This window comes from Delphinapterus leucas, chromosome 7 (genome assembly GCF_059928025.1).
Source record: "Delphinapterus leucas isolate spDelLeu-1000000601 "Yukka" chromosome 7, BTC_Dleu_Yukka2, whole genome shotgun sequence".
Lineage (NCBI taxonomy): Eukaryota > Metazoa > Chordata > Mammalia > Artiodactyla > Monodontidae > Delphinapterus > Delphinapterus leucas.
This window is the reverse complement of record NC_143135.1, coordinates 78,205,476-78,223,421: the sequence shown is the minus strand read 5'-3', so window position 1 is coordinate 78,223,421 and position 17,946 is coordinate 78,205,476. Positions and strand designations below refer to the sequence as shown.

Below are 17,946 nucleotides of genomic sequence, written 5' to 3'. Positions count from 1 at the left end.
GTCTCTTGGAGTTTTTCTGTGAGTTCCTGCTGTGTAGTTCAGACACTGGGGACTTTCTTTGGTCCCGGAGTAAAGCCAGGAAAGAAAAGAGCCATAGGAAAACCAAATTTTTGTCACTCAGTTCTTTGAGATTATAATTCATTAGACTGATGCGCCACCTGTGCAAGCACCAGGCTGACCTGGCTCTGCTCAGAGACACCCTCTGGTCTGAGTCTTCTTGTCCCTGACAGTCGATCACTCTCCCCAGCCTCTGCCACCCCCTGCCCTGCTGTGGAGCCATCGGGCTCACGTGAGCTTTCCGCATGTGTCGGAGCAGTGGGCTATGGCAGTCTGGCCTCTGTCAGAGATCAGGACTTCTCCTGATGTGCGGCTGGGTAAACTACAGCAATGCCTCTCCCACCCCGCTCAGATGCCTCCCCAGTCCAAGAAGCCTGTGCATTCTACAGCCAGCTCTTCCCCGGGCCCTGGCAGCCCTTGGTCCAGTGCAGAGCTGCGATGTGAAGTATGCTTCATGGGGCTGGAGTGTTCGCTAGGCTCAGGCTGGGCACGTGCTGGGGCAGTTTTCAATCTGCCATTTCTGCCCTGCCAAGGGAGCCAGCAGGCACACACATACTCCTCCCAAGCAGAGCCCAGGCTTCCCACATCCCTCCTGCTAGTCCCAGAGCAACTCCAATCAGCCAAAGGAGCTAGTCTTCCCTACACAATATTATACACTAAATGGTCCAAAAGGGTTGTTTATGTACTTCTTAATGAAAAAAGTTTAATGAGAGAGCTTAAGATTTTAAATAGAATGTTGGGGATTCAGAAAATTAGTGAAACATTTTGGAAAATAGATTATTTTCATGGAAGATATACACAGTTATATTTTTTGAGTCATTTGCTTACTATAAAAAGAAGAAAACCTACTTTCTTTAGTTTAGAAAATACAGGAAACGAATAATAGCCAAAAAATACTCTAGATGTAAGTAGGTAAAACATTAGTGAGTTCAATTTACTTTCTAGAAGATTAGTCAGAAAAGACTTTGTAATCATATATGCATTATTGGATTATTTAAATTTCTGGGAATACAGCCCTAAAATGAGAGAATTCTAAGTGATTACTGTATACATACAAATTTTACACTAGACACGGGTATCAGCAATTTTACACTAGACATGGATATCAGCAATATTAAAGCAGTGTCCTTTCCTGGGTCAAAATATCAAGTACATATTCTGAGATGTCAGTAGCAGATGTTATGATCTCAGGACGCTGTAACAATTAAGCCATGGCCCATTGGCACAAGATGGAGAAAATGACCACAGGAACCACAGAGAGAGCCTCAAACTCACCTGATGTATGAATGTCTGATTGATGCCTGAACAGGCACGCATTGCATGTGGGTGTAAAATAGACTTCTCAATAAGTCTGCTGTGGTATTTACCTAATGCTATCCACGAAAATCAATTTCATGTGGATTGAGTTCAATGGGAAAGACAAATTCATCATTTTAAAAGGAGTGAATATTAAAAGAAAACCTTTTTGACCCTTTGTTACACAGTGATTTCCTAATAAAGAAACAAAAACCACAAGTTGAATAAGAAAAATGATCAATTAACTACAAACATTAAGCATTTCTGTTATCAAAAGTCATCTTAATGGAAGAAAAATGCTGGGAAAAACACTGTAATCCATAAAACTAGCAAAGGATAAGTGACCAGAATATACCAAGAGACCTGAAAATCTATAAGACCAATATAAGCCCACTACCCCAAGCACAGAAGGACAAAGAATAAGTTCACAGGAAAGAAAGGCAGATATACATAAAAAGATGCTCAAACTTATAGGAAATCAGAGAAATAAAAATTAAAATCACAATCACTACCTTCAGATATTTTTTAAATTAACATAATATTAATATTATGTTATTTTAATAACATTAAAATAATATTTTTTTAAAAATATTAAGCTCTGGTGATGACAAGAGGAACGCAAAATATCTCATGTTATGGGAGTAAAAATTGGTACAATTCTCTTGGAAATCAATCTCTAGTGAAATTCAAGTTGAACATATTTAGAATCCTGATTGAATAATCTAGACAAGAACAAGTGCTATATGTGGCAGGTACAAATTGGTCATAACAACATAATATACAATCACCAAAATAATAATAAAAAAGAAACTCTGGACAATCTCTATTCCATTACTGGTGAAACGGCTAAGTAAATCTAAGTATAGCCTCATTAAAGAACGTCATATGTCCGATTTCAAACTATATTCCAAAGCTACAGTAATCAAAGTGATATGGTACTGGCATAAAAAGGTACATAGACCAATAGAACAGGATTGAGAGCCAGGAAATTAACCTGTGCATATACAGTCAACTAATCTTTGACAAGACCAAGAACACACAGTGAGGAAATGATAGGTTGTTCAGTACATGATGTTGGGAGACTTTGAAGTTCCTTCCTGCATAGGGCAGTACTTAGGTGTTACCAGGGTTAAGAAGTGCTCAAAGGAATTAGGAAAGCTCTTGGACGTTCCCAGTGGTCCAGTGGTTAAGAATCCAGGCTTCCACCGTAAGGGTTGTGGGTTCAGTCCCTGGTCAGGGAACTACGATCCCACATGCCTAGCAGCCCTGCCCCCCAGAAAAACAAAAACAAAGGAAAGCTCTTATCCAAAGCACTGGGTGGTGCTTAGCAATACTGAAGCAATCCTGACTGCAGGCTTCTAAAACACTGGACCCACGAGGGTTGGGTGATCCAGTGCCACGGGTCCTTAGCCCCTGAATGGGAATATCTAAACCTGGGAGTCACCTAGCAAGGCAGGGTCCTGATGGACCGTAGTGACCATGATCCTGGAATTCTCACCCCTCTTCCTTCTTGACCCAGCACTGACTCATTTGCCTCAAAGGTCATGGGATTCCTCCTCTTCTAAGTCAGATCAATGCTTAGTAACCACCCAGAAGAGCTTCTCTTTCCAGTGGGTACTTCCTGCCATGGGGATGGAATAGAGGGGGAACACTCATCCCACATCACCCTTTGCTGGGACCCACAGCTTACAGTGCAACCAGGGCCTAGAATCTAGTTTCCAGAAACTCAAATGGAAGCCCCCACCGCAACATCATCAAAACCTGGCATACGTCATTTATTCAGCAAAACAAGTATCTAGCAAAGGCCAATGTTGATAAACTTGACAGTCTAGATGAAATGGGTAAATTCATTGGAAGATACACACTACTAAAGCCCACTAAAGATAAAAGTAAGTAAAATGAATAGCTGGATATCCATTAACAGAATTGAATCTGTAATTTAATAAATTACTCTCAGACTTCTCTTTTGAGCAAAAATGAAGCAGCAGGGATGGGATTTGCTCTTCTATCTTAAACAAGGACAACCCAGAAATGTGACATATAAAGGCAACAGTTTTCAGACATTTGACAATAAGCATCACAGGAGAGTAAACTTAGAGAGAGGGACCAAAGGAAGGGAGCCTTATGACAGTCCCATTTTACTGCCTGGAGATTTCTAGACTTGTCACAGGGAGGGGGAACCCAGACAGAGCCCAGTGGTCTCCCCGAATTGAAGAGACAGGATTGGAAGTTCAGTAAAACCAAGGTGGCTGGAGTTCCCAGGATTGAGTACTAGTTGAGGGTAGAGTTGCACAGAAGAGAGCTCCAGAGAGCTCCCACAGCAGGAGCCTACATCTGAGTACAGATCAGTGAATGCTTGTGAGGAAAATATCCAAGATCAAGGAAAGAACCACCCCAAAGGGGTAGATGGAACAATACCTCAGGTCACACAGGGCTGGGAATAGTTCCCACTATCCAGAGTGAAAAATCCTCACGGTACAGGGCATAGCTTTTAGAACACTCAGGGGGCAGGGGGGTTGGTATTGTCCCAGTGGTGGGGAAAATCCAGCCCAGATTAAAGACTTCTCTGCTTTCTCCTTACACCATTTATAAGCAAGCCTCGAAAACCGGAGATTCTTCCAGAGTTAACACCACCTTCTGGCCCCTATAGGACTGTGGTGGTCCTCAAGTCAAAGCAACAATAGAAAACACTTAAGAAGATTTCACGCACACACCCCACTTTGGACAGTAGGGGTCTCTTTCTGCAGTTCCTCTGGAAAAAGGAGAAAAGGGCTCTCTTGGGACAAAGCATCCCCATCTGCCATTTTACTGTTGCCACTCACTGTGCCTTTCTGACTGTGGCTGATCCTGGGGCGGCACTGGAAGAGAAAAAGAGAGGATGAAAAGAAAAAAGTGATTTCCCCTCACACTTTCCTGTTTGCGGGACCCTCTTTTCCTGGTCCCCTGACTAGAAACCAGGTGTTTATGTTTGAGCTTCTGCTGCATGCGCATGCTGTGCAGATCAGAGAACTGAGTCTTCCTTCAGTTCAGTCAATGCCAGGAAGGAGAAGAGGAAAAATAATTCCACCAACTCACCTCCACTGTGGGTAATTATTCAAGTCTTAACTTCTCTCCTCATTTCACTTTCTAGTTTTAATTTTTCACATTCCTCACATGGCTAATGTTTATGGTCAGTTCACATCTGTAGGTGAGACAGACTATGGAGAATTTCTTCCATTTTGGCCAGTGCCAGAGTCAATACAAAACTTTTCAGTATGCAACAATTCTGGGACTCCTTCCAAAGATGAGGGCATTATTAGATTGCTTTAAATCCCTAAGCAAATATCTGGAAATCTAGTTATAATTTCTTTTCCACTACAACTTCATAGAAATACACATAATCCCCCAATTCTTCCCTAAGCAACTTCTCTTTAAAGAGAGAGAGCAAAAGTTGGAGAGATATACTCCAATAAAGATGTAAAAAAAAAAAGATGGAGAGATAGAAGGAGAAAGGGGAGTGGGGAGAGAAAGATTGATTCTTCTAAAATAGAAGAAAAAGAAAAAATTGTTTTTCCTTATGATAAGCTCTGCTAGAATCTACTCTTTTAACAGCTTTCCTATCTATCATACATCAGTGTTAACTAGAGTCATTATGCTGGACAACACAACCCCAAAGAGACTGATTTCAATGTCTGATCACTTTACAAAGTTGTAAGATCTAAGTCAGTGACACTCTCTGAAATGAAATTTGACTGTTAACAGCTTGGATGTTTTGTGCCTGTAAGAAATAAAGTTTATTGTCCATCCTTGAAAATGTATATTCAAGGTATTTTCACTCTACATATCTTCCTTAAAAGTACTGCAGTATCCAAGTATCTAGGTCTTATTATCTATACTACTACCACTCTGATAAAATATGTGTATGTTCCTAAAAATCTCTGTTCATCATTGAGAGCTACTAATAGCAACATTGAGGAATCAAGTCATACACAGTCTATATTTTGCTAGTTAAAATGAATTTCTGAGCCATGTACCTGAACAATAACTTAATTCACATCTTTAATATTTCTCATCACTTCTTGAGCTGCTAATTGTGTCTACATTATAGTAACTTTTTTTTCGTTATATAGCCTTTGCTCTTAATAATTTTCCTACACATTCATTCATTTGTTCCAATATATTTTTGATGTCTCTCATATCCTTAACCTGGTGTTTCATCCCTGGAATGTGGCTGGGAAGAGGACTAACGTTGGCCTTCGCTTCTTGCAGTCTGCAAACTAGAAAAGAAGACCCAAAATCTATTGTGAGTTTTACAAAGAGAAAGAATAAGCTGTTCTTGAGGTCATATTATAATGGCCCTAATCTAGTTTGGTAAATTGAGGATTACAAGAGGAATAGGATTCAGCCAGATGAGTGCAGGGAGAAGAGAATTCTACGCTGCCCTTGAGTCTTGACAAGGACTCTCTGGAAGGAGAAGCCTCTGTGCTTTCTGTTCATGCATTTGGCTGAGTTTCCACACCCATGTATTCTTTAATCTCTAGCAACTTCAGATGGCAAATGAAAAGTACATGTATCCTACCCAGTAAAATAAAAGAGATTACTTTTATTTAAATAAAACAGAAAAGACAAATGTACATCGTTAACATTATCACCACTTTAGAAAATAACGCAGCCATGATATCTCCTGAAGGTAAAATGAAGTTAAACACAGTGAAGTATAATTGATTTTCCCCATTCTAGAAGTCACCTGGATAGAAGACCCTCAGCTATTAGAACTGCCGAGACCTTGGTCAGGTTTGTGAGCTGTTCCTGATCATTTGGGTCCACACCAAATGAAAGGTCTGAGAGGGAAAGAGAAAGAGCGTGAGAGGAAATTACAAATGAGGGAACTTCTGGCAACATTAATAAAGCTTATTATACCACATTCATAATCTAGAAACACCCCTATCCAGCCCTGGGGTCTTTGGATATAATGGGGTAAGAGTGGGAATGTAGAAAAGAGACTGAAATGGTCCTCCACGCTGACACACAGAAGTAGAAAAATATCCTCAGAGTTAAGTAGCATATCATTCCTACTTGTCCAGGATTCCTTGCAAAGTCCTATAATCCAGTTACGAGAGTTTCCCACATTCACCTCCCAGTAATGTTTGCCAGTGGTGAAGGTCTGAGCACCCCATGAAGGAGTATTCTCTGAACTTGCTGGATTACGGGGCACGTCTTGATGGTCAGGACTGCACTGCAAACGTCTCAGGTCTTCAGTCAGAGCCACATGACAATTTCTTATTTTATGATCCAACGTAACATACACTTCAGTAAAAAGAAAACAGCAAAGTCAAAGAACAGAGTTTTAAAGTTCTGAGGGACGGACAAGTGTGGCGGTATTGTGGCAAAGGTCTAGCAACCAAATCTCTGGAACAAAGCAAAGCTGGTTTGTCTTATTTGCTGGGAATATTCCAGCCCACCATGACCATTTTCAAGGTGCCAGCCATTTAGTAATTGCTCCTAAAATTCTGGAACTTGTAACAATTCGCTCGCATGAGTGTGTCAGTACGAGCTAGCTCCAGAACACCCCTTTACCAAAGGTGACTAGACAGAGTGTGTCACTGGGAATCCAGAGAAAGAACAGGAAGGGCTTCTTGTCTATCTAAGGAGCCAGAAAATCTCTAATCGTACAACTAGATGAAGGAAAATTTTGAGAATACATAAAGATGTGGGATATCAGCCTCTGGCTTATTTTTACTAACTAACTCCTCAAAAACTGGGGAGTTCATTCATAGATGTCAAGAAAATAGCAAAAAAACAACAAAACAAAAAAAAGAAAATAGCAAAATGGCCCTGAATTCACTTAAGTCCTCTCATTAATCCACTCTCACAAAATAAAATAGCAATAAATATACATTATACTTTAAATATGATATTGTTTTTCTTTTTAGTCCTAAATAGTGATCACATTGCTTAACATTTAAGCAAGCAAAAATAAAATAAACCAAAAACCCATCTGTGCCTTTTTTTAGAAGTGACTCCTCTCTTAGGATTTCTAATGGAGCCACCACTGAATCAGAATCCAACTCATCCCATCTCAGGCCTGCTTCTCCTTTGTCTGCCAGGCTCACCCTTCAGTTGCATTTGTCTTAAGGGGCCCTCTATGCAACAAATCATGGGTTCAATTTGTTTTATGGTTGTACTTTTTGTATATAAAAATATTTTTAAGCTTTTTAAAAGTCTTGTGATTTTTCAAATGTAATTATTACATTCAATATTCAGATAAACATTTAAATAACAACATTAAGGTGATTCTAAGAATCTGAATATCCGCATATAACCACAGTTAACTACAAGATGAAATACACTGAATGGATATGCAGTTTTATAGGGCAGAGTGTTCTTTTTTTTAAATTTTAACTCACCACAAGTAACTATATAAGAAACTGTCATATGCGATTGATTGTTTGTGACAGGCTTCAGTTAGCTTTCTGACTGATAATTAACAATAAATTATAAAGTTAGTTATAAAGCAGTGCCTGCTTCCCTGTTCTCTGCAAAGAACAGACAGAGCAATGAAGAGAGATCACCAGCACGTATCTAGTCGTGAAGGAAATATTACTGCCTTCACCCAGAGAGCTGCCTCTTACCTCGGAAGTTGTTAAGCCTTTCCAACATCCCAGTGATGGCCCATGTACTGAGCTGTGGGTCCACAGGCTGAGGAATGTACAGCTGCATTAACTGACTCCTGTAAAAAAAAAAAAAAAAGACCCACTTACTAACAGGCCCAAAGGTACCATTAGCAGTCCACTGATGGGGCTGCATCAGAATCCTCATAATTAGGTATGAAGGGTGTGAATTTAACTCCTCAGATGGAGGAACACTACAGTTGCTATTATATTTTACAATCTGTTTCCCTGCTCTTAGCATATCAATCTTAGTAGAATATGTCACCTCAATCATAATTGTGTCTGTTTCCTCTCTTCTAGCTTCCCTAGGGGATCCACACAGCAATTCTCATTTAATTCCTGAAATCTAATAGGTGGCAAATAGTTAGAATTTGCCATCTGATACATATGGATCCTCAGCACTATCGTATGTTCTTTCTTGATGATTCTACCTCCCTCCTCGTCTCAGCATCCGTCTACCTGCTGCCTCTCTGAGCTTATCTGCCTTTCCCATAGATGACCAGGAATAATCCTCAAATATTGATAATTAGAATTTGGAAATTAGGGGGGCAGCAAAAATAGTTGTCTCTTTGCAACTTCTACAGTAAGGCTTGCAACTGAAACTACACTCCCCTCAACCCTACTTTCACCTAAGCGTAGACTATATAAAACCTGGCAGACTTTTAGAGAAGGAAGGAATAAACGCAGACAGAAAGAAACTTCTCATTAAAAAGGGAGGGTCCATCTCAACAGAAATAGCCTGATCATTATCACAATTACCATGATTTGAATAGGGGGCAAACTTACCTTTTCATTGTGTCTCCCACACCCTGTAAAGAGAAAGAAAGGAAGGCTTAGCTTTCAGCAAAAGCTCTCCTGTTTAGTCTAGTTTGAGGATATGAGATTATACTGGGAAATTCACTATCTCCAGTTTTCTTCCTTGGGGAAAATCATTTGCCATTTCCCTTATCCTTAAAAAGATGAAACCCAGTTCACATTTACATACAGTTGATAAAATCATACTCTTATAAAATTGAAAGTCAGAAGATGTTCTTAGGGTGCACAAATGGCTGTGCTTTGTTGTAATCTACAGCAGGATTCACAGCGTTCCGCAAAGTTCTTATAAGGGTATGAAAGCTAGAACTTCACAACAGAAAGAAGGCATACATCCCATATTCACACATATTACCAAGTACACATACAAAGTTAAATTATCTGCTCACAAGCTGCTCTCTTGCAGCTGGTCAGAAACTGTAAATATAGTCGTCCCTGAGTATATGAGGCGAATTCATTCCAGGGCCCCTTGTATACCAAAATCCATGGATGCTCAAATCTCTTATATAAAATGGCACAGTATTTCCATATAATGTATGCACAATTTCCTGTATGCTTTAATCACCTCTAGATTACTTATAATACCTAATATAATGTAAATGCTGTGTAAACAGTTGTCAGCATTGACAAATTAAAGTTCTGCTTTTTGGAAATTTCTGGGTTTTTAAAAAATATATATTTTCCACCGGCAGTTGGTTGAATCCCTGGATGTGAAACCTATAGGGATATGGAAGGCTAACTGTATAGTAGAGGAATAGAACAAGAAGGTTTGGGAGATTTTCTTCTGGATGTGTTACTTGAACCTTTCCACACAGTTATCCTTCTTCCATATAAGGCGAAAGTGATGTTTCGTCTCCAGATTATACTGGAGGAGCAAAACTCGCCATCATAGAGGCAGAAGAAGAATCTGGACTTTGGAACCAGAAAAATAATGGAGGCCAAAAAGGATATAACTCCAGTGGATATAAATGCTTTCCAAGCAGGCTGGTGTTCAGCACCCTAACGTCCTTCCTTAGTCCTTACCTGGAGCATGTCCACGTCTGCTTTAAGGCACAGTTCCTTCAGCTCCTCATATATTCTTCTCAGGAGTTTCCCCATATGAACCATTCTGGCTACATTTCTCCTGAGTCGCTGAAAAACAATCTTGCCTTCAATTGCCAACATCTCTAAATGTTTTTGCTTTTCTTCCTGGAGATATTGATATACCTTAGGGTATTCAGCTCCTATCATCACCATCCGTAGATTTACAAAACCCTGCAGTGACATTGGATTCATTAGATCATGTATCTGGATGGTTTTATTCTTCTCTTATCATCTATTGTCTACATGTTATGTATAGAATACTTGTCTTAGTTTGTTTGGGCTACTATAACAAAAGCACAATAGATTGTATAACTTATAAATAACAGAATTTACTTCACACAGTTCAGTAAGGTGGGAAATCCAAGATCAGTGCCAGCAGATTTGGTGTATGGTGAGAGCCACTGACTAGATAGCTATCTTTTTTTTTTTTTTTTTGCTTAATAATGATTAAAATATATTCCACTTTACAAAGCACATTCACATACTTGGTTTTCACTTTTTTACCATATGCATGTATCTTTTTTATTGAAGTGTAGTTGATTTACAATATTGTATTAATTTCAGGTATACAGCAAAGTGATTTGGTTATACATACATATATATATGCATATATCTATATTCTGTTTTTTCCCAATTCTTTTCCATTATAGGTTATTACAAGATATTGAATATAGTTCCCTGTGCTATAAAGTAGGTCCTTGTTGTTTATCTATTTTATATATAGTAGTGTGTATATGTTAATCCCAAACTCCTAATTTATCCTTCCCCCACTTTCCCCTTTGGTAACCATAAGTTTTTTTCTATGCCTGTCGGTCGATTTCTGGTTTGTAAATAAGTTCATTTGTATCATTTTTATTTTTAGATTCCACATATAAGTGATATCATATGATATTTGTCTTTCTCTGACTTAATTCCCGTAATATGGTAATCTCTAGGTCCATCCATGTTGTTGCAAATGGCATTATTTCATCCTTTTTCGTGGCTGAGTAGTATTCCATTGTATAAGTATACTACGTCTTCTTTATCCATTCATCTGCTGATGGACATTTAGGTTGCTTCCATGTCTTGACTAGATAGTCATCTTTTGGTTGTGTCCTCACATGGCAGGAGGGGCAAGCCTCCACAGGGCTTCTTTTATGAGAATCCCACTCATAAGGACTCTGCCTTCATGACCTACTCACCTCCCAAAGGCACGACCTCCTAACACCATCACTTTGGGGGTTAGAATTTCAACATTTGAACTTGGTGGGGGGGTGAGGGGGGAACCCAAACTTTTGGACCATACCTTCTGTTTTCTCTGCTCCAGAAGGATGGGTTCTCAGAGAACTGCTGGTTCACTCCCTTCGCTTCTTTAGGTCTCTACCCTGATGTAACGTTCATAATGAGTCTTCCCTGACCAGCATACTTTCTCTCCAAGCCTGTTCTATTTATACACATCTCTGCTTTAATTTTCTCCCAAGAACTTACAAATGTGAGATATTATAAATGCTACTCTTTTTTTTTTGTTACATGACTTCTCTTACTAGATTATAACCAACTGAGGTCAGTGATTTTTGTCCATTTCTGTATCTTTTTGTGAGCCTAGAACAGTGAGCAATGCATCATATGCCCTCCTATGAATGAGTGGTTTATTAGGAAATCCATCCTAAATGATCAAGATAATTTTATTATTGCCTTTGGTATTTTCACAGCACTGTATACAGATTTCTGTTCAATGACATATTCTATACCATAGCCTGTTGATATGTCTTCTTTAGAAGTGATTGAGTTCTTTGAAAATAAAAATGTAGTTTATTTTTATTAAACCTTCAGTTTCAGGTTCCCAGTTCATATATTTGAATCAATGAACGATACAACCCCAAATCCTTAGGTAGACGTTCACAATCTTGCCATGGTTATAATTACATTTCTAGCCATAACTCTCACTGCCTGCTTCATGCCCTATGTACTAATTAACAGGAGCTACTTGCAGGTCCCAGACAATTCCATGATTTGTCTCATTTTTAGCTTTCTTGTCCCTTAGGTGTCTGTGTCATAAACACCCATGAATTTACAGATTCTACTAACACATTAGCATTGGGATGATGTTTACTTGTTTGAGAAGCTTTTCTTAACATTCAAAGTTTATTAATCTCCTACAGAACTCTATTTTTACCTCCATCCCAGTGACCATTGCATTTTGTTTTGTGATACTGCATTTTCTTGTCCCTGCTAAAGTACAATATTAGTGGTAGACATTGCTTTATCAAGAAAATCAGGAAAAACCTTTTAGTTACATTTTGGGTTCATTCAACATGAAATCCTATATTGAAGGTCATGTATGTAGCTCTCTCTGATCACTCACTCAGGGGACATTATGATTTAATTCAAGTTCTTCCACTGTAAGTTAAAAGGATATTTGTCCAAGCTGCTTCCAGTGGATACAGGGTCTACTGCTTACCTCCCATACTCTGAATATGTTGGTCACTTTTTTTATATTTCTCTGATTTTCTTTTTTCTTTTTCCAAATAGATTTCATTTGCATCAGAAGGTTCTCCTGCAAAATAACCATAAATTGGAGTACTAGAAAAGCAAAGGTAGTACATTTCAGATACTTAAAAGAAGATAGAAGGGTATGAACATGGGACAAACAGTAAAGAGAGCAGAGATGTCAGTGATTTTCCTTGGGAACACTAACTGATAAATCTGAGAAATCAACCAAAAATAGAATGCCTAAATTTAGAAAATGTAATCTATTATCTGAGGAATCTAACACTGATATTGTAGTAACCTGGTCAATTTTCAGAAGTGAATCTTGCTTTATATTTAATCGTGAAATATTAGCCCTCAGTTTTCCTAAGGCACTATAAGAAAATATTGGCCAGTGTTTCTAAATCTGCTATAATTAGAACAGGATCATCGTAATCATAGTTGTAGGAGCCAATGACTGTTACTGAAACTAGAGATTTATCCAGCACGTTACTTACACTGAAATACCAGCACCCTAATTCTCATCCATTTCATCATCATTCCTGTCTTTCAGCCCAACAGAATTTAAACTTCAGGAGAACAAGAATGTTGTCTAGTTTCTTCACCGCTTTATCCCTAGATTTCAGAATAGTGCCTGGCACATGGTGTTCAGAAATTCGATTTGTTTCCTACATAAAATAATAATAACAATCAACGTATTTGCCTCATTGCCTATCAGATACAGGGTCGTCCACATTTCAAAGGCATTCAGAGATATCACTTACCCTGTAGCGCTCTGCAACCTGCTTTACTGGATAGTGTTCATGCGTGGCATGCTCTGGGGAATGAGAGCAGAACAAACACAGCAGGCTCTTGTCAGTTTGACAGAAGTAGAGCTTTATCACTTGGTGTACGCTACACATCTGCTTGGCAGAGCTAGGTAACTGGCAGACAACTGATCCTCTGGTAGGAAGAACATGCTCCTTAGCAAAAATAGTGCTTTTGAAGTCCATTTTCGGAGATACTGCCTTGCACACAGGACAGCAAGGAGCTGTTTGGACATCTTCCCACAAGAGACAGAGGCAAGGAGTACAAAATCTGTGCCCACAGCTAATGGTGACAGGGTCTGTGAAATTGTCCTTGCAGATGGAGCAGATGAACTCACTGGGGAAACACTGCGTGAAAGCAGATTCCATGTTTCTGAGAAAATAAAAGGAAAGGACATTCTTTACCCTTGGCATGTGAGTTGAGCTTTGAGCCTTCTCTCACTAATACACATATGTACTGTAGGAGGACAGGCCATGTTTTGAATAGGATGGCGAGGCACAAAGAGAGTCCTAAAGACTGGTAAAATGCATTATTATTTTCTTACAGTGGCCTCCAGCACTACTTCTCATTTCCCTATTAGAAATCCAGGATTTTTCACATATCTCTCTTTCAAAGACAAAGAAATCAGAGGTTCTGGGCTCATTCATAGGCAGTGGGTCATATTGTGTCCAAAACTATCACAATTTTCCCCTTTTTTCCTCTCTCTGATTGGTTAGCACAGGGTATTTGTTCCAATTCTGGCAAATGAAATAAAAAACTAAGACTCCTAGGACAATTCCAGAAAAGATTTTCTTGCTTCAGAAGAGATGCGTGGAATTTTTTAAAAAAACCTGCCTTTTCTGTTTCTGGACATTTTTTGGATACAATACCCATTTGCATAGCCATCTTGTGGTCACAACGTGAACTAGCCTAAGGAGAAAAGACAATAATAGTCTAAGGATAACAAAAAAGACGGAAAGAAACTGCGTTCTTAACAATGACATTGAACAATAGTTAACCTAATTCTGGAGACGCCGATTTCTGACTAAATTAACACAAATCCCTATACTAAAGACCTAACAGAAGAAAGTTTGTGCTCACTACTGCATAAATAAAGAACTTAGCACAGTATCTACTGTCATATGTGATATGTCAGGGGTTCAACAAAAATTATGAGGCATATCATAAGGCAAGAAAAATGTAGTCTGAACAGGCAAAGCAGTCATCAGAACCAGACTTAGATACAACACAGTTGTTAGAACCATCAGACAAAGAATTTAAAATAACTGTGATTAGAATGTTAAAGGCTTTTATAAAAAATGTAGACAACATGCAAGATAGGTAATTTCAGGAGAGGGATGAAAACTATAAGACAATCAGATAGGCTAGATATAATATATGCAGAGAATTTTGTGTTTGCGTTCAGGAGTAGATGCAATACAAGAAAGAAAAGTATCAGTGACCATAATGGTAGGTCAATATAAAATACCAAAACTAAACACAGAGAAGAAAAACAAAGAGTAAAAACTTAGAACAGAGCATCAAAGAGCAGAAGGACACCATTAAATGCTGTTTAACACTGTTTAGCATCTGTGTAATTAGATTTCCAGAAGGAAAATAAAGATATAACAGAGCAAAAGAAACATTTAAAGAAATAATTTGAGAGACTCTTCCAAAATTAGTGACGGACACTAAAAAAAGATCTACGAGGGAAGATGGCGGAAGAGTAAGACGCGGAGATCACCTTCCTCTCCACAGATACATCAGAAATACATCTACACACGGAACCGCTCCTATAGAACACCCACTGATCTCTGGCAGAAGACCTCAGACCTCCCAAAAGGCAAGAAACTCCCCACGTACCTGCGTAGGGCAAAAGAAAAAACAGACAAAAGGTTAGGGACGGGACCTGCACCAGTGGGAGGGAGCCGAGAAGGAGGAAAGGTTTCCACACACTAGAAGCCCCTGTGTGGGCGGAGACTGCGGGTGACGGAGGGGGGAAGCTTCGGAGCCTCGGAGGAGAGCGAAGCAACACGGGTGCGGAGGGCAAAGCAGAGAGATTCCCGCACAGAGGATCAGGGCCGACTGGCACTCACCAGCCCGAGAGGCTTGTCTGCTCACACGCGGGGACGGGCGGGGCTGGGAGCTGAGGTTCCGGCTTCGGTTAGAGTACAGGGAGAGGACTGGGGTTAGGGGCGTGAAAACAGCCTGAAGGGGTTAGTGCGCCACGGCTGGCCGGGAGGGAGTCCGGGAAAACGTCTGGAGTTGCCGAAGAGGCAAGAGACTTTTTCTTCCCTCTTTGTTTCCTGGTGCACGAGGATAGGGGATAAAGAGCACTGCTTAAAGGAGCTCCAGAGACGGGCGAGAGCCACAGCTAACAGTGTGGACCCCAGAGACGGGCATGAGGCACTAAAGCTGCTGCCGCCGCCACCAAGAAGCCTGTGTGCAAGCACAGGTCACTCTCCACACCTCCCCTCCCGTGAGCCTCTGCAGCCCGCCACTGCCAGGGTCCCGTGATCCAGGGACAACTTCCCCGGGAGAACGCACGGCGCTCTTCAGGCTGGTGCAATGTCCCGCCTGCCTCTGCCGCCGCAGGCTCGCCCCGCATCGTGCCCCTCCCTCCCCGCGGCCTGAGTGAGCCAGAGCCCCCGAATCAGCGGCTCCTTTAACCCCCTCCTGTCTGAGCGAAGAACAGATGCCCTCAGGCGACCTACACGCAGAGGCGGGGCCAATTCCAAAGCTGAGCCCCAGGAGCTGTGAGAACAAAGAAGAGAAAAGGAGATGTCTCCCAGCAGCCTCAGGAGCAGCGGATTAAAGCTCCACAATCAACTTGATGTACCCTGCATCTGTGGAATACCTGAATAGACAACGAATCATCCCAAATTGAGGAGGTGGGCTTTGGAAGTAAGATAGATTATTTTTTCCTCGTTTCCTCTTTTTGTGAGCATGTATGTGTATGCTTCTGTGTGAGATTTTGTCTGTATAGCTTTGCTTTCACCATTTGTCCTAGGGTTCTTTTTTTTTTACTTTTTACTTCAAAAAATGTCCGTTTTTTTTTACTTCAAAAATTTTTTCTCTTAATAATTATCTTTTATTTTAATAACGTTATTTTATTTTATCTTACTTTATTTTATTTTATCCTCTTTCTTTCTTTCTTTCTTCCTTTCTTTCTATTTTTTCTCCCTTTTACTCTGAGCCGTGGGTATGAAAGGCTCTTGGTGCTCCAGCCAGGAGTCACTGCTGTGCCTCTGGGGTGGGAGAGCCAACTTCAGGACACTGGTCCACAAGAGACCTCCCAGCTCCACGTAATATCAAACAGCGAAAATCTCCCAGAGATCTCCATCTCAACACCAAGACCCAGCTTCACTCAACGACCAGCAAGCTACAGTGCTGAACACCCTATGCCAAACAACTAGCAAGACAGGAACACAACCCCACCCATTAGCAGAAAGGCTGCCTAAAATCATAATAAGGCCACAGACACCCCAAAACACACCACCAGACGTGGACCTGCCCACTAGAAAGACAAGATCCAGCCTCATCCACCAGAACACAGGCACTAGTCTCCTCCACCAGGAAGCCTACACAACCCACTGAACCAACCTTAGCCACTGGGGACAGACACCAAAAACAACAGGAACTATGAACCTGCAGCCTGCAAAAAGGAGACCTCAAACACAGTATGAGAAGCAAAATGAGAAGACAGAAAAACACACAGCAGATGAAGGAGCAAGGTAAAAACCAACCAGAACTAACAAATGAAGAGGAAATAGGCAGTCTACCTGAAAAAGAATTCAGAATAATTATAGTAAAGGTGATCCAAAATCTTGGAAATAGAATAGAGAAAATGCAAGAAACATTTAACAAGGACCTAGAAGAACTAAAGAGGAAACAAGCAATGATGACCAACACAATAAATGAAATTAAAAATACTCTAGGAGGGATTAATAGCAGAATAACTGAGGCAGAAGAAAGGATAAGTGATCTGGAAGATAAAATAGTGGAAATAACTACTGCAGAGCACAATAAAGAAAACAGAGGGGCTTCCCTGGTGGCGCGGTGGTTGGGAGTCCGCCTGCCGATGCAGGGGGCGCAGGTTCGTGCCCCGGTATGGGAGGATACCACGTGCCGCAGAGCGGCTGGGCCCCTGAGCCATGGCCACTGGGCCTGCGCGTCTGGAGCCTGTGCTCCGCGGCGGGAGAGGCCACAGCAGTGAGGGGCCCGCCTGCCGCAAAAAAAAAAAAAAAAAAGAAAGAAAATATAATGAAAAGAACTGAGGACAGTCTCAGAGACCTCTGGGACAACATTAAACACACCAACATTCGAATTATAGGGGTCCTAGGAGAAGAAGGGAAAAAGAAAGTTACTGAGAAAATATTTGAAGAGATTATCGTTAAAAACTTGCCTAATATGGGAAAGGAAATAGTTAATCAAGTCTAGGAAGCACAGAGAGTCCCATACAGGATAAATCCAAGGAGAAACATGACAAGACTCATATTAATCAAACTATCAAAAATTACATACAAAGAAAACATATTAAAAGCAGCAAGGGGAAAACAACAAATAACACACAAAGGAATCCCCATGAGGCTAACAGCTGATCATTCAGCAGAAACTCTGCAAGCCAGAAGGGACTGGCAGGATATATTTAAAGTGATGAAGGAGAAAACCCTACACCCAAGATTACTCTACCCAGCAAGGATCTCATTCAGGTTTGATGGAGAAATTAAAAGCTTTACAGACAAGTAAAAGCTGAGAGAGTTCAGCACCACCAAACCAGCTTTACAACAAA

General features: G+C 40.5%; 1 protein-coding gene across 1 annotated transcript; it reads right to left on the bottom strand.

Annotated features, from left to right (window-relative positions):
• Window positions 1-2,327: 2,327 nt before the first annotated feature.
• LOC149748778 (tripartite motif-containing protein 77-like) lies at window positions 2,328-14,653 on the bottom strand. Its single transcript, XM_089915462.1, has 6 exons — window positions 13,133-14,653; window positions 12,340-12,435; window positions 9,840-10,070; window positions 8,790-8,812; window positions 7,965-8,062; window positions 2,328-6,639 (listed from the first exon to the last, which is right to left on the bottom strand). Exons 1-6 carry the CDS (start codon window positions 13,586-13,588, stop codon window positions 6,146-6,148), a joined length of 1,398 nt encoding a protein of 465 aa, XP_089771588.1. The 5' UTR covers window positions 13,589-14,653; the 3' UTR covers window positions 2,328-6,145.
• Between the last annotated feature and the right edge of the window lie 3,293 nt (window positions 14,654-17,946).

Bases quoted from the DNA above. Each gene is read 5' to 3' on its own strand.
- LOC149748778 (XM_089915462.1), bottom strand. From the start codon at position 13,588: ATGCCAAGGGTAAAGAATGTCCTTTCCTTTTATTTTCTCAGAAACATG. The intron at 10,071-12,339 runs GTAAGCAGTAGA...ATGTCACTGCAG, and splicing joins ACATATTCAGAGTATGGGAG to GGTTTTGTAAATCTACGGAT. The intron at 8,813-9,839 runs GTAAGGACTAAG...TTCTCTTTACAG, and splicing joins CAGACGTGGACATGCTCCAG to GGTGTGGGAGACACAATGAA.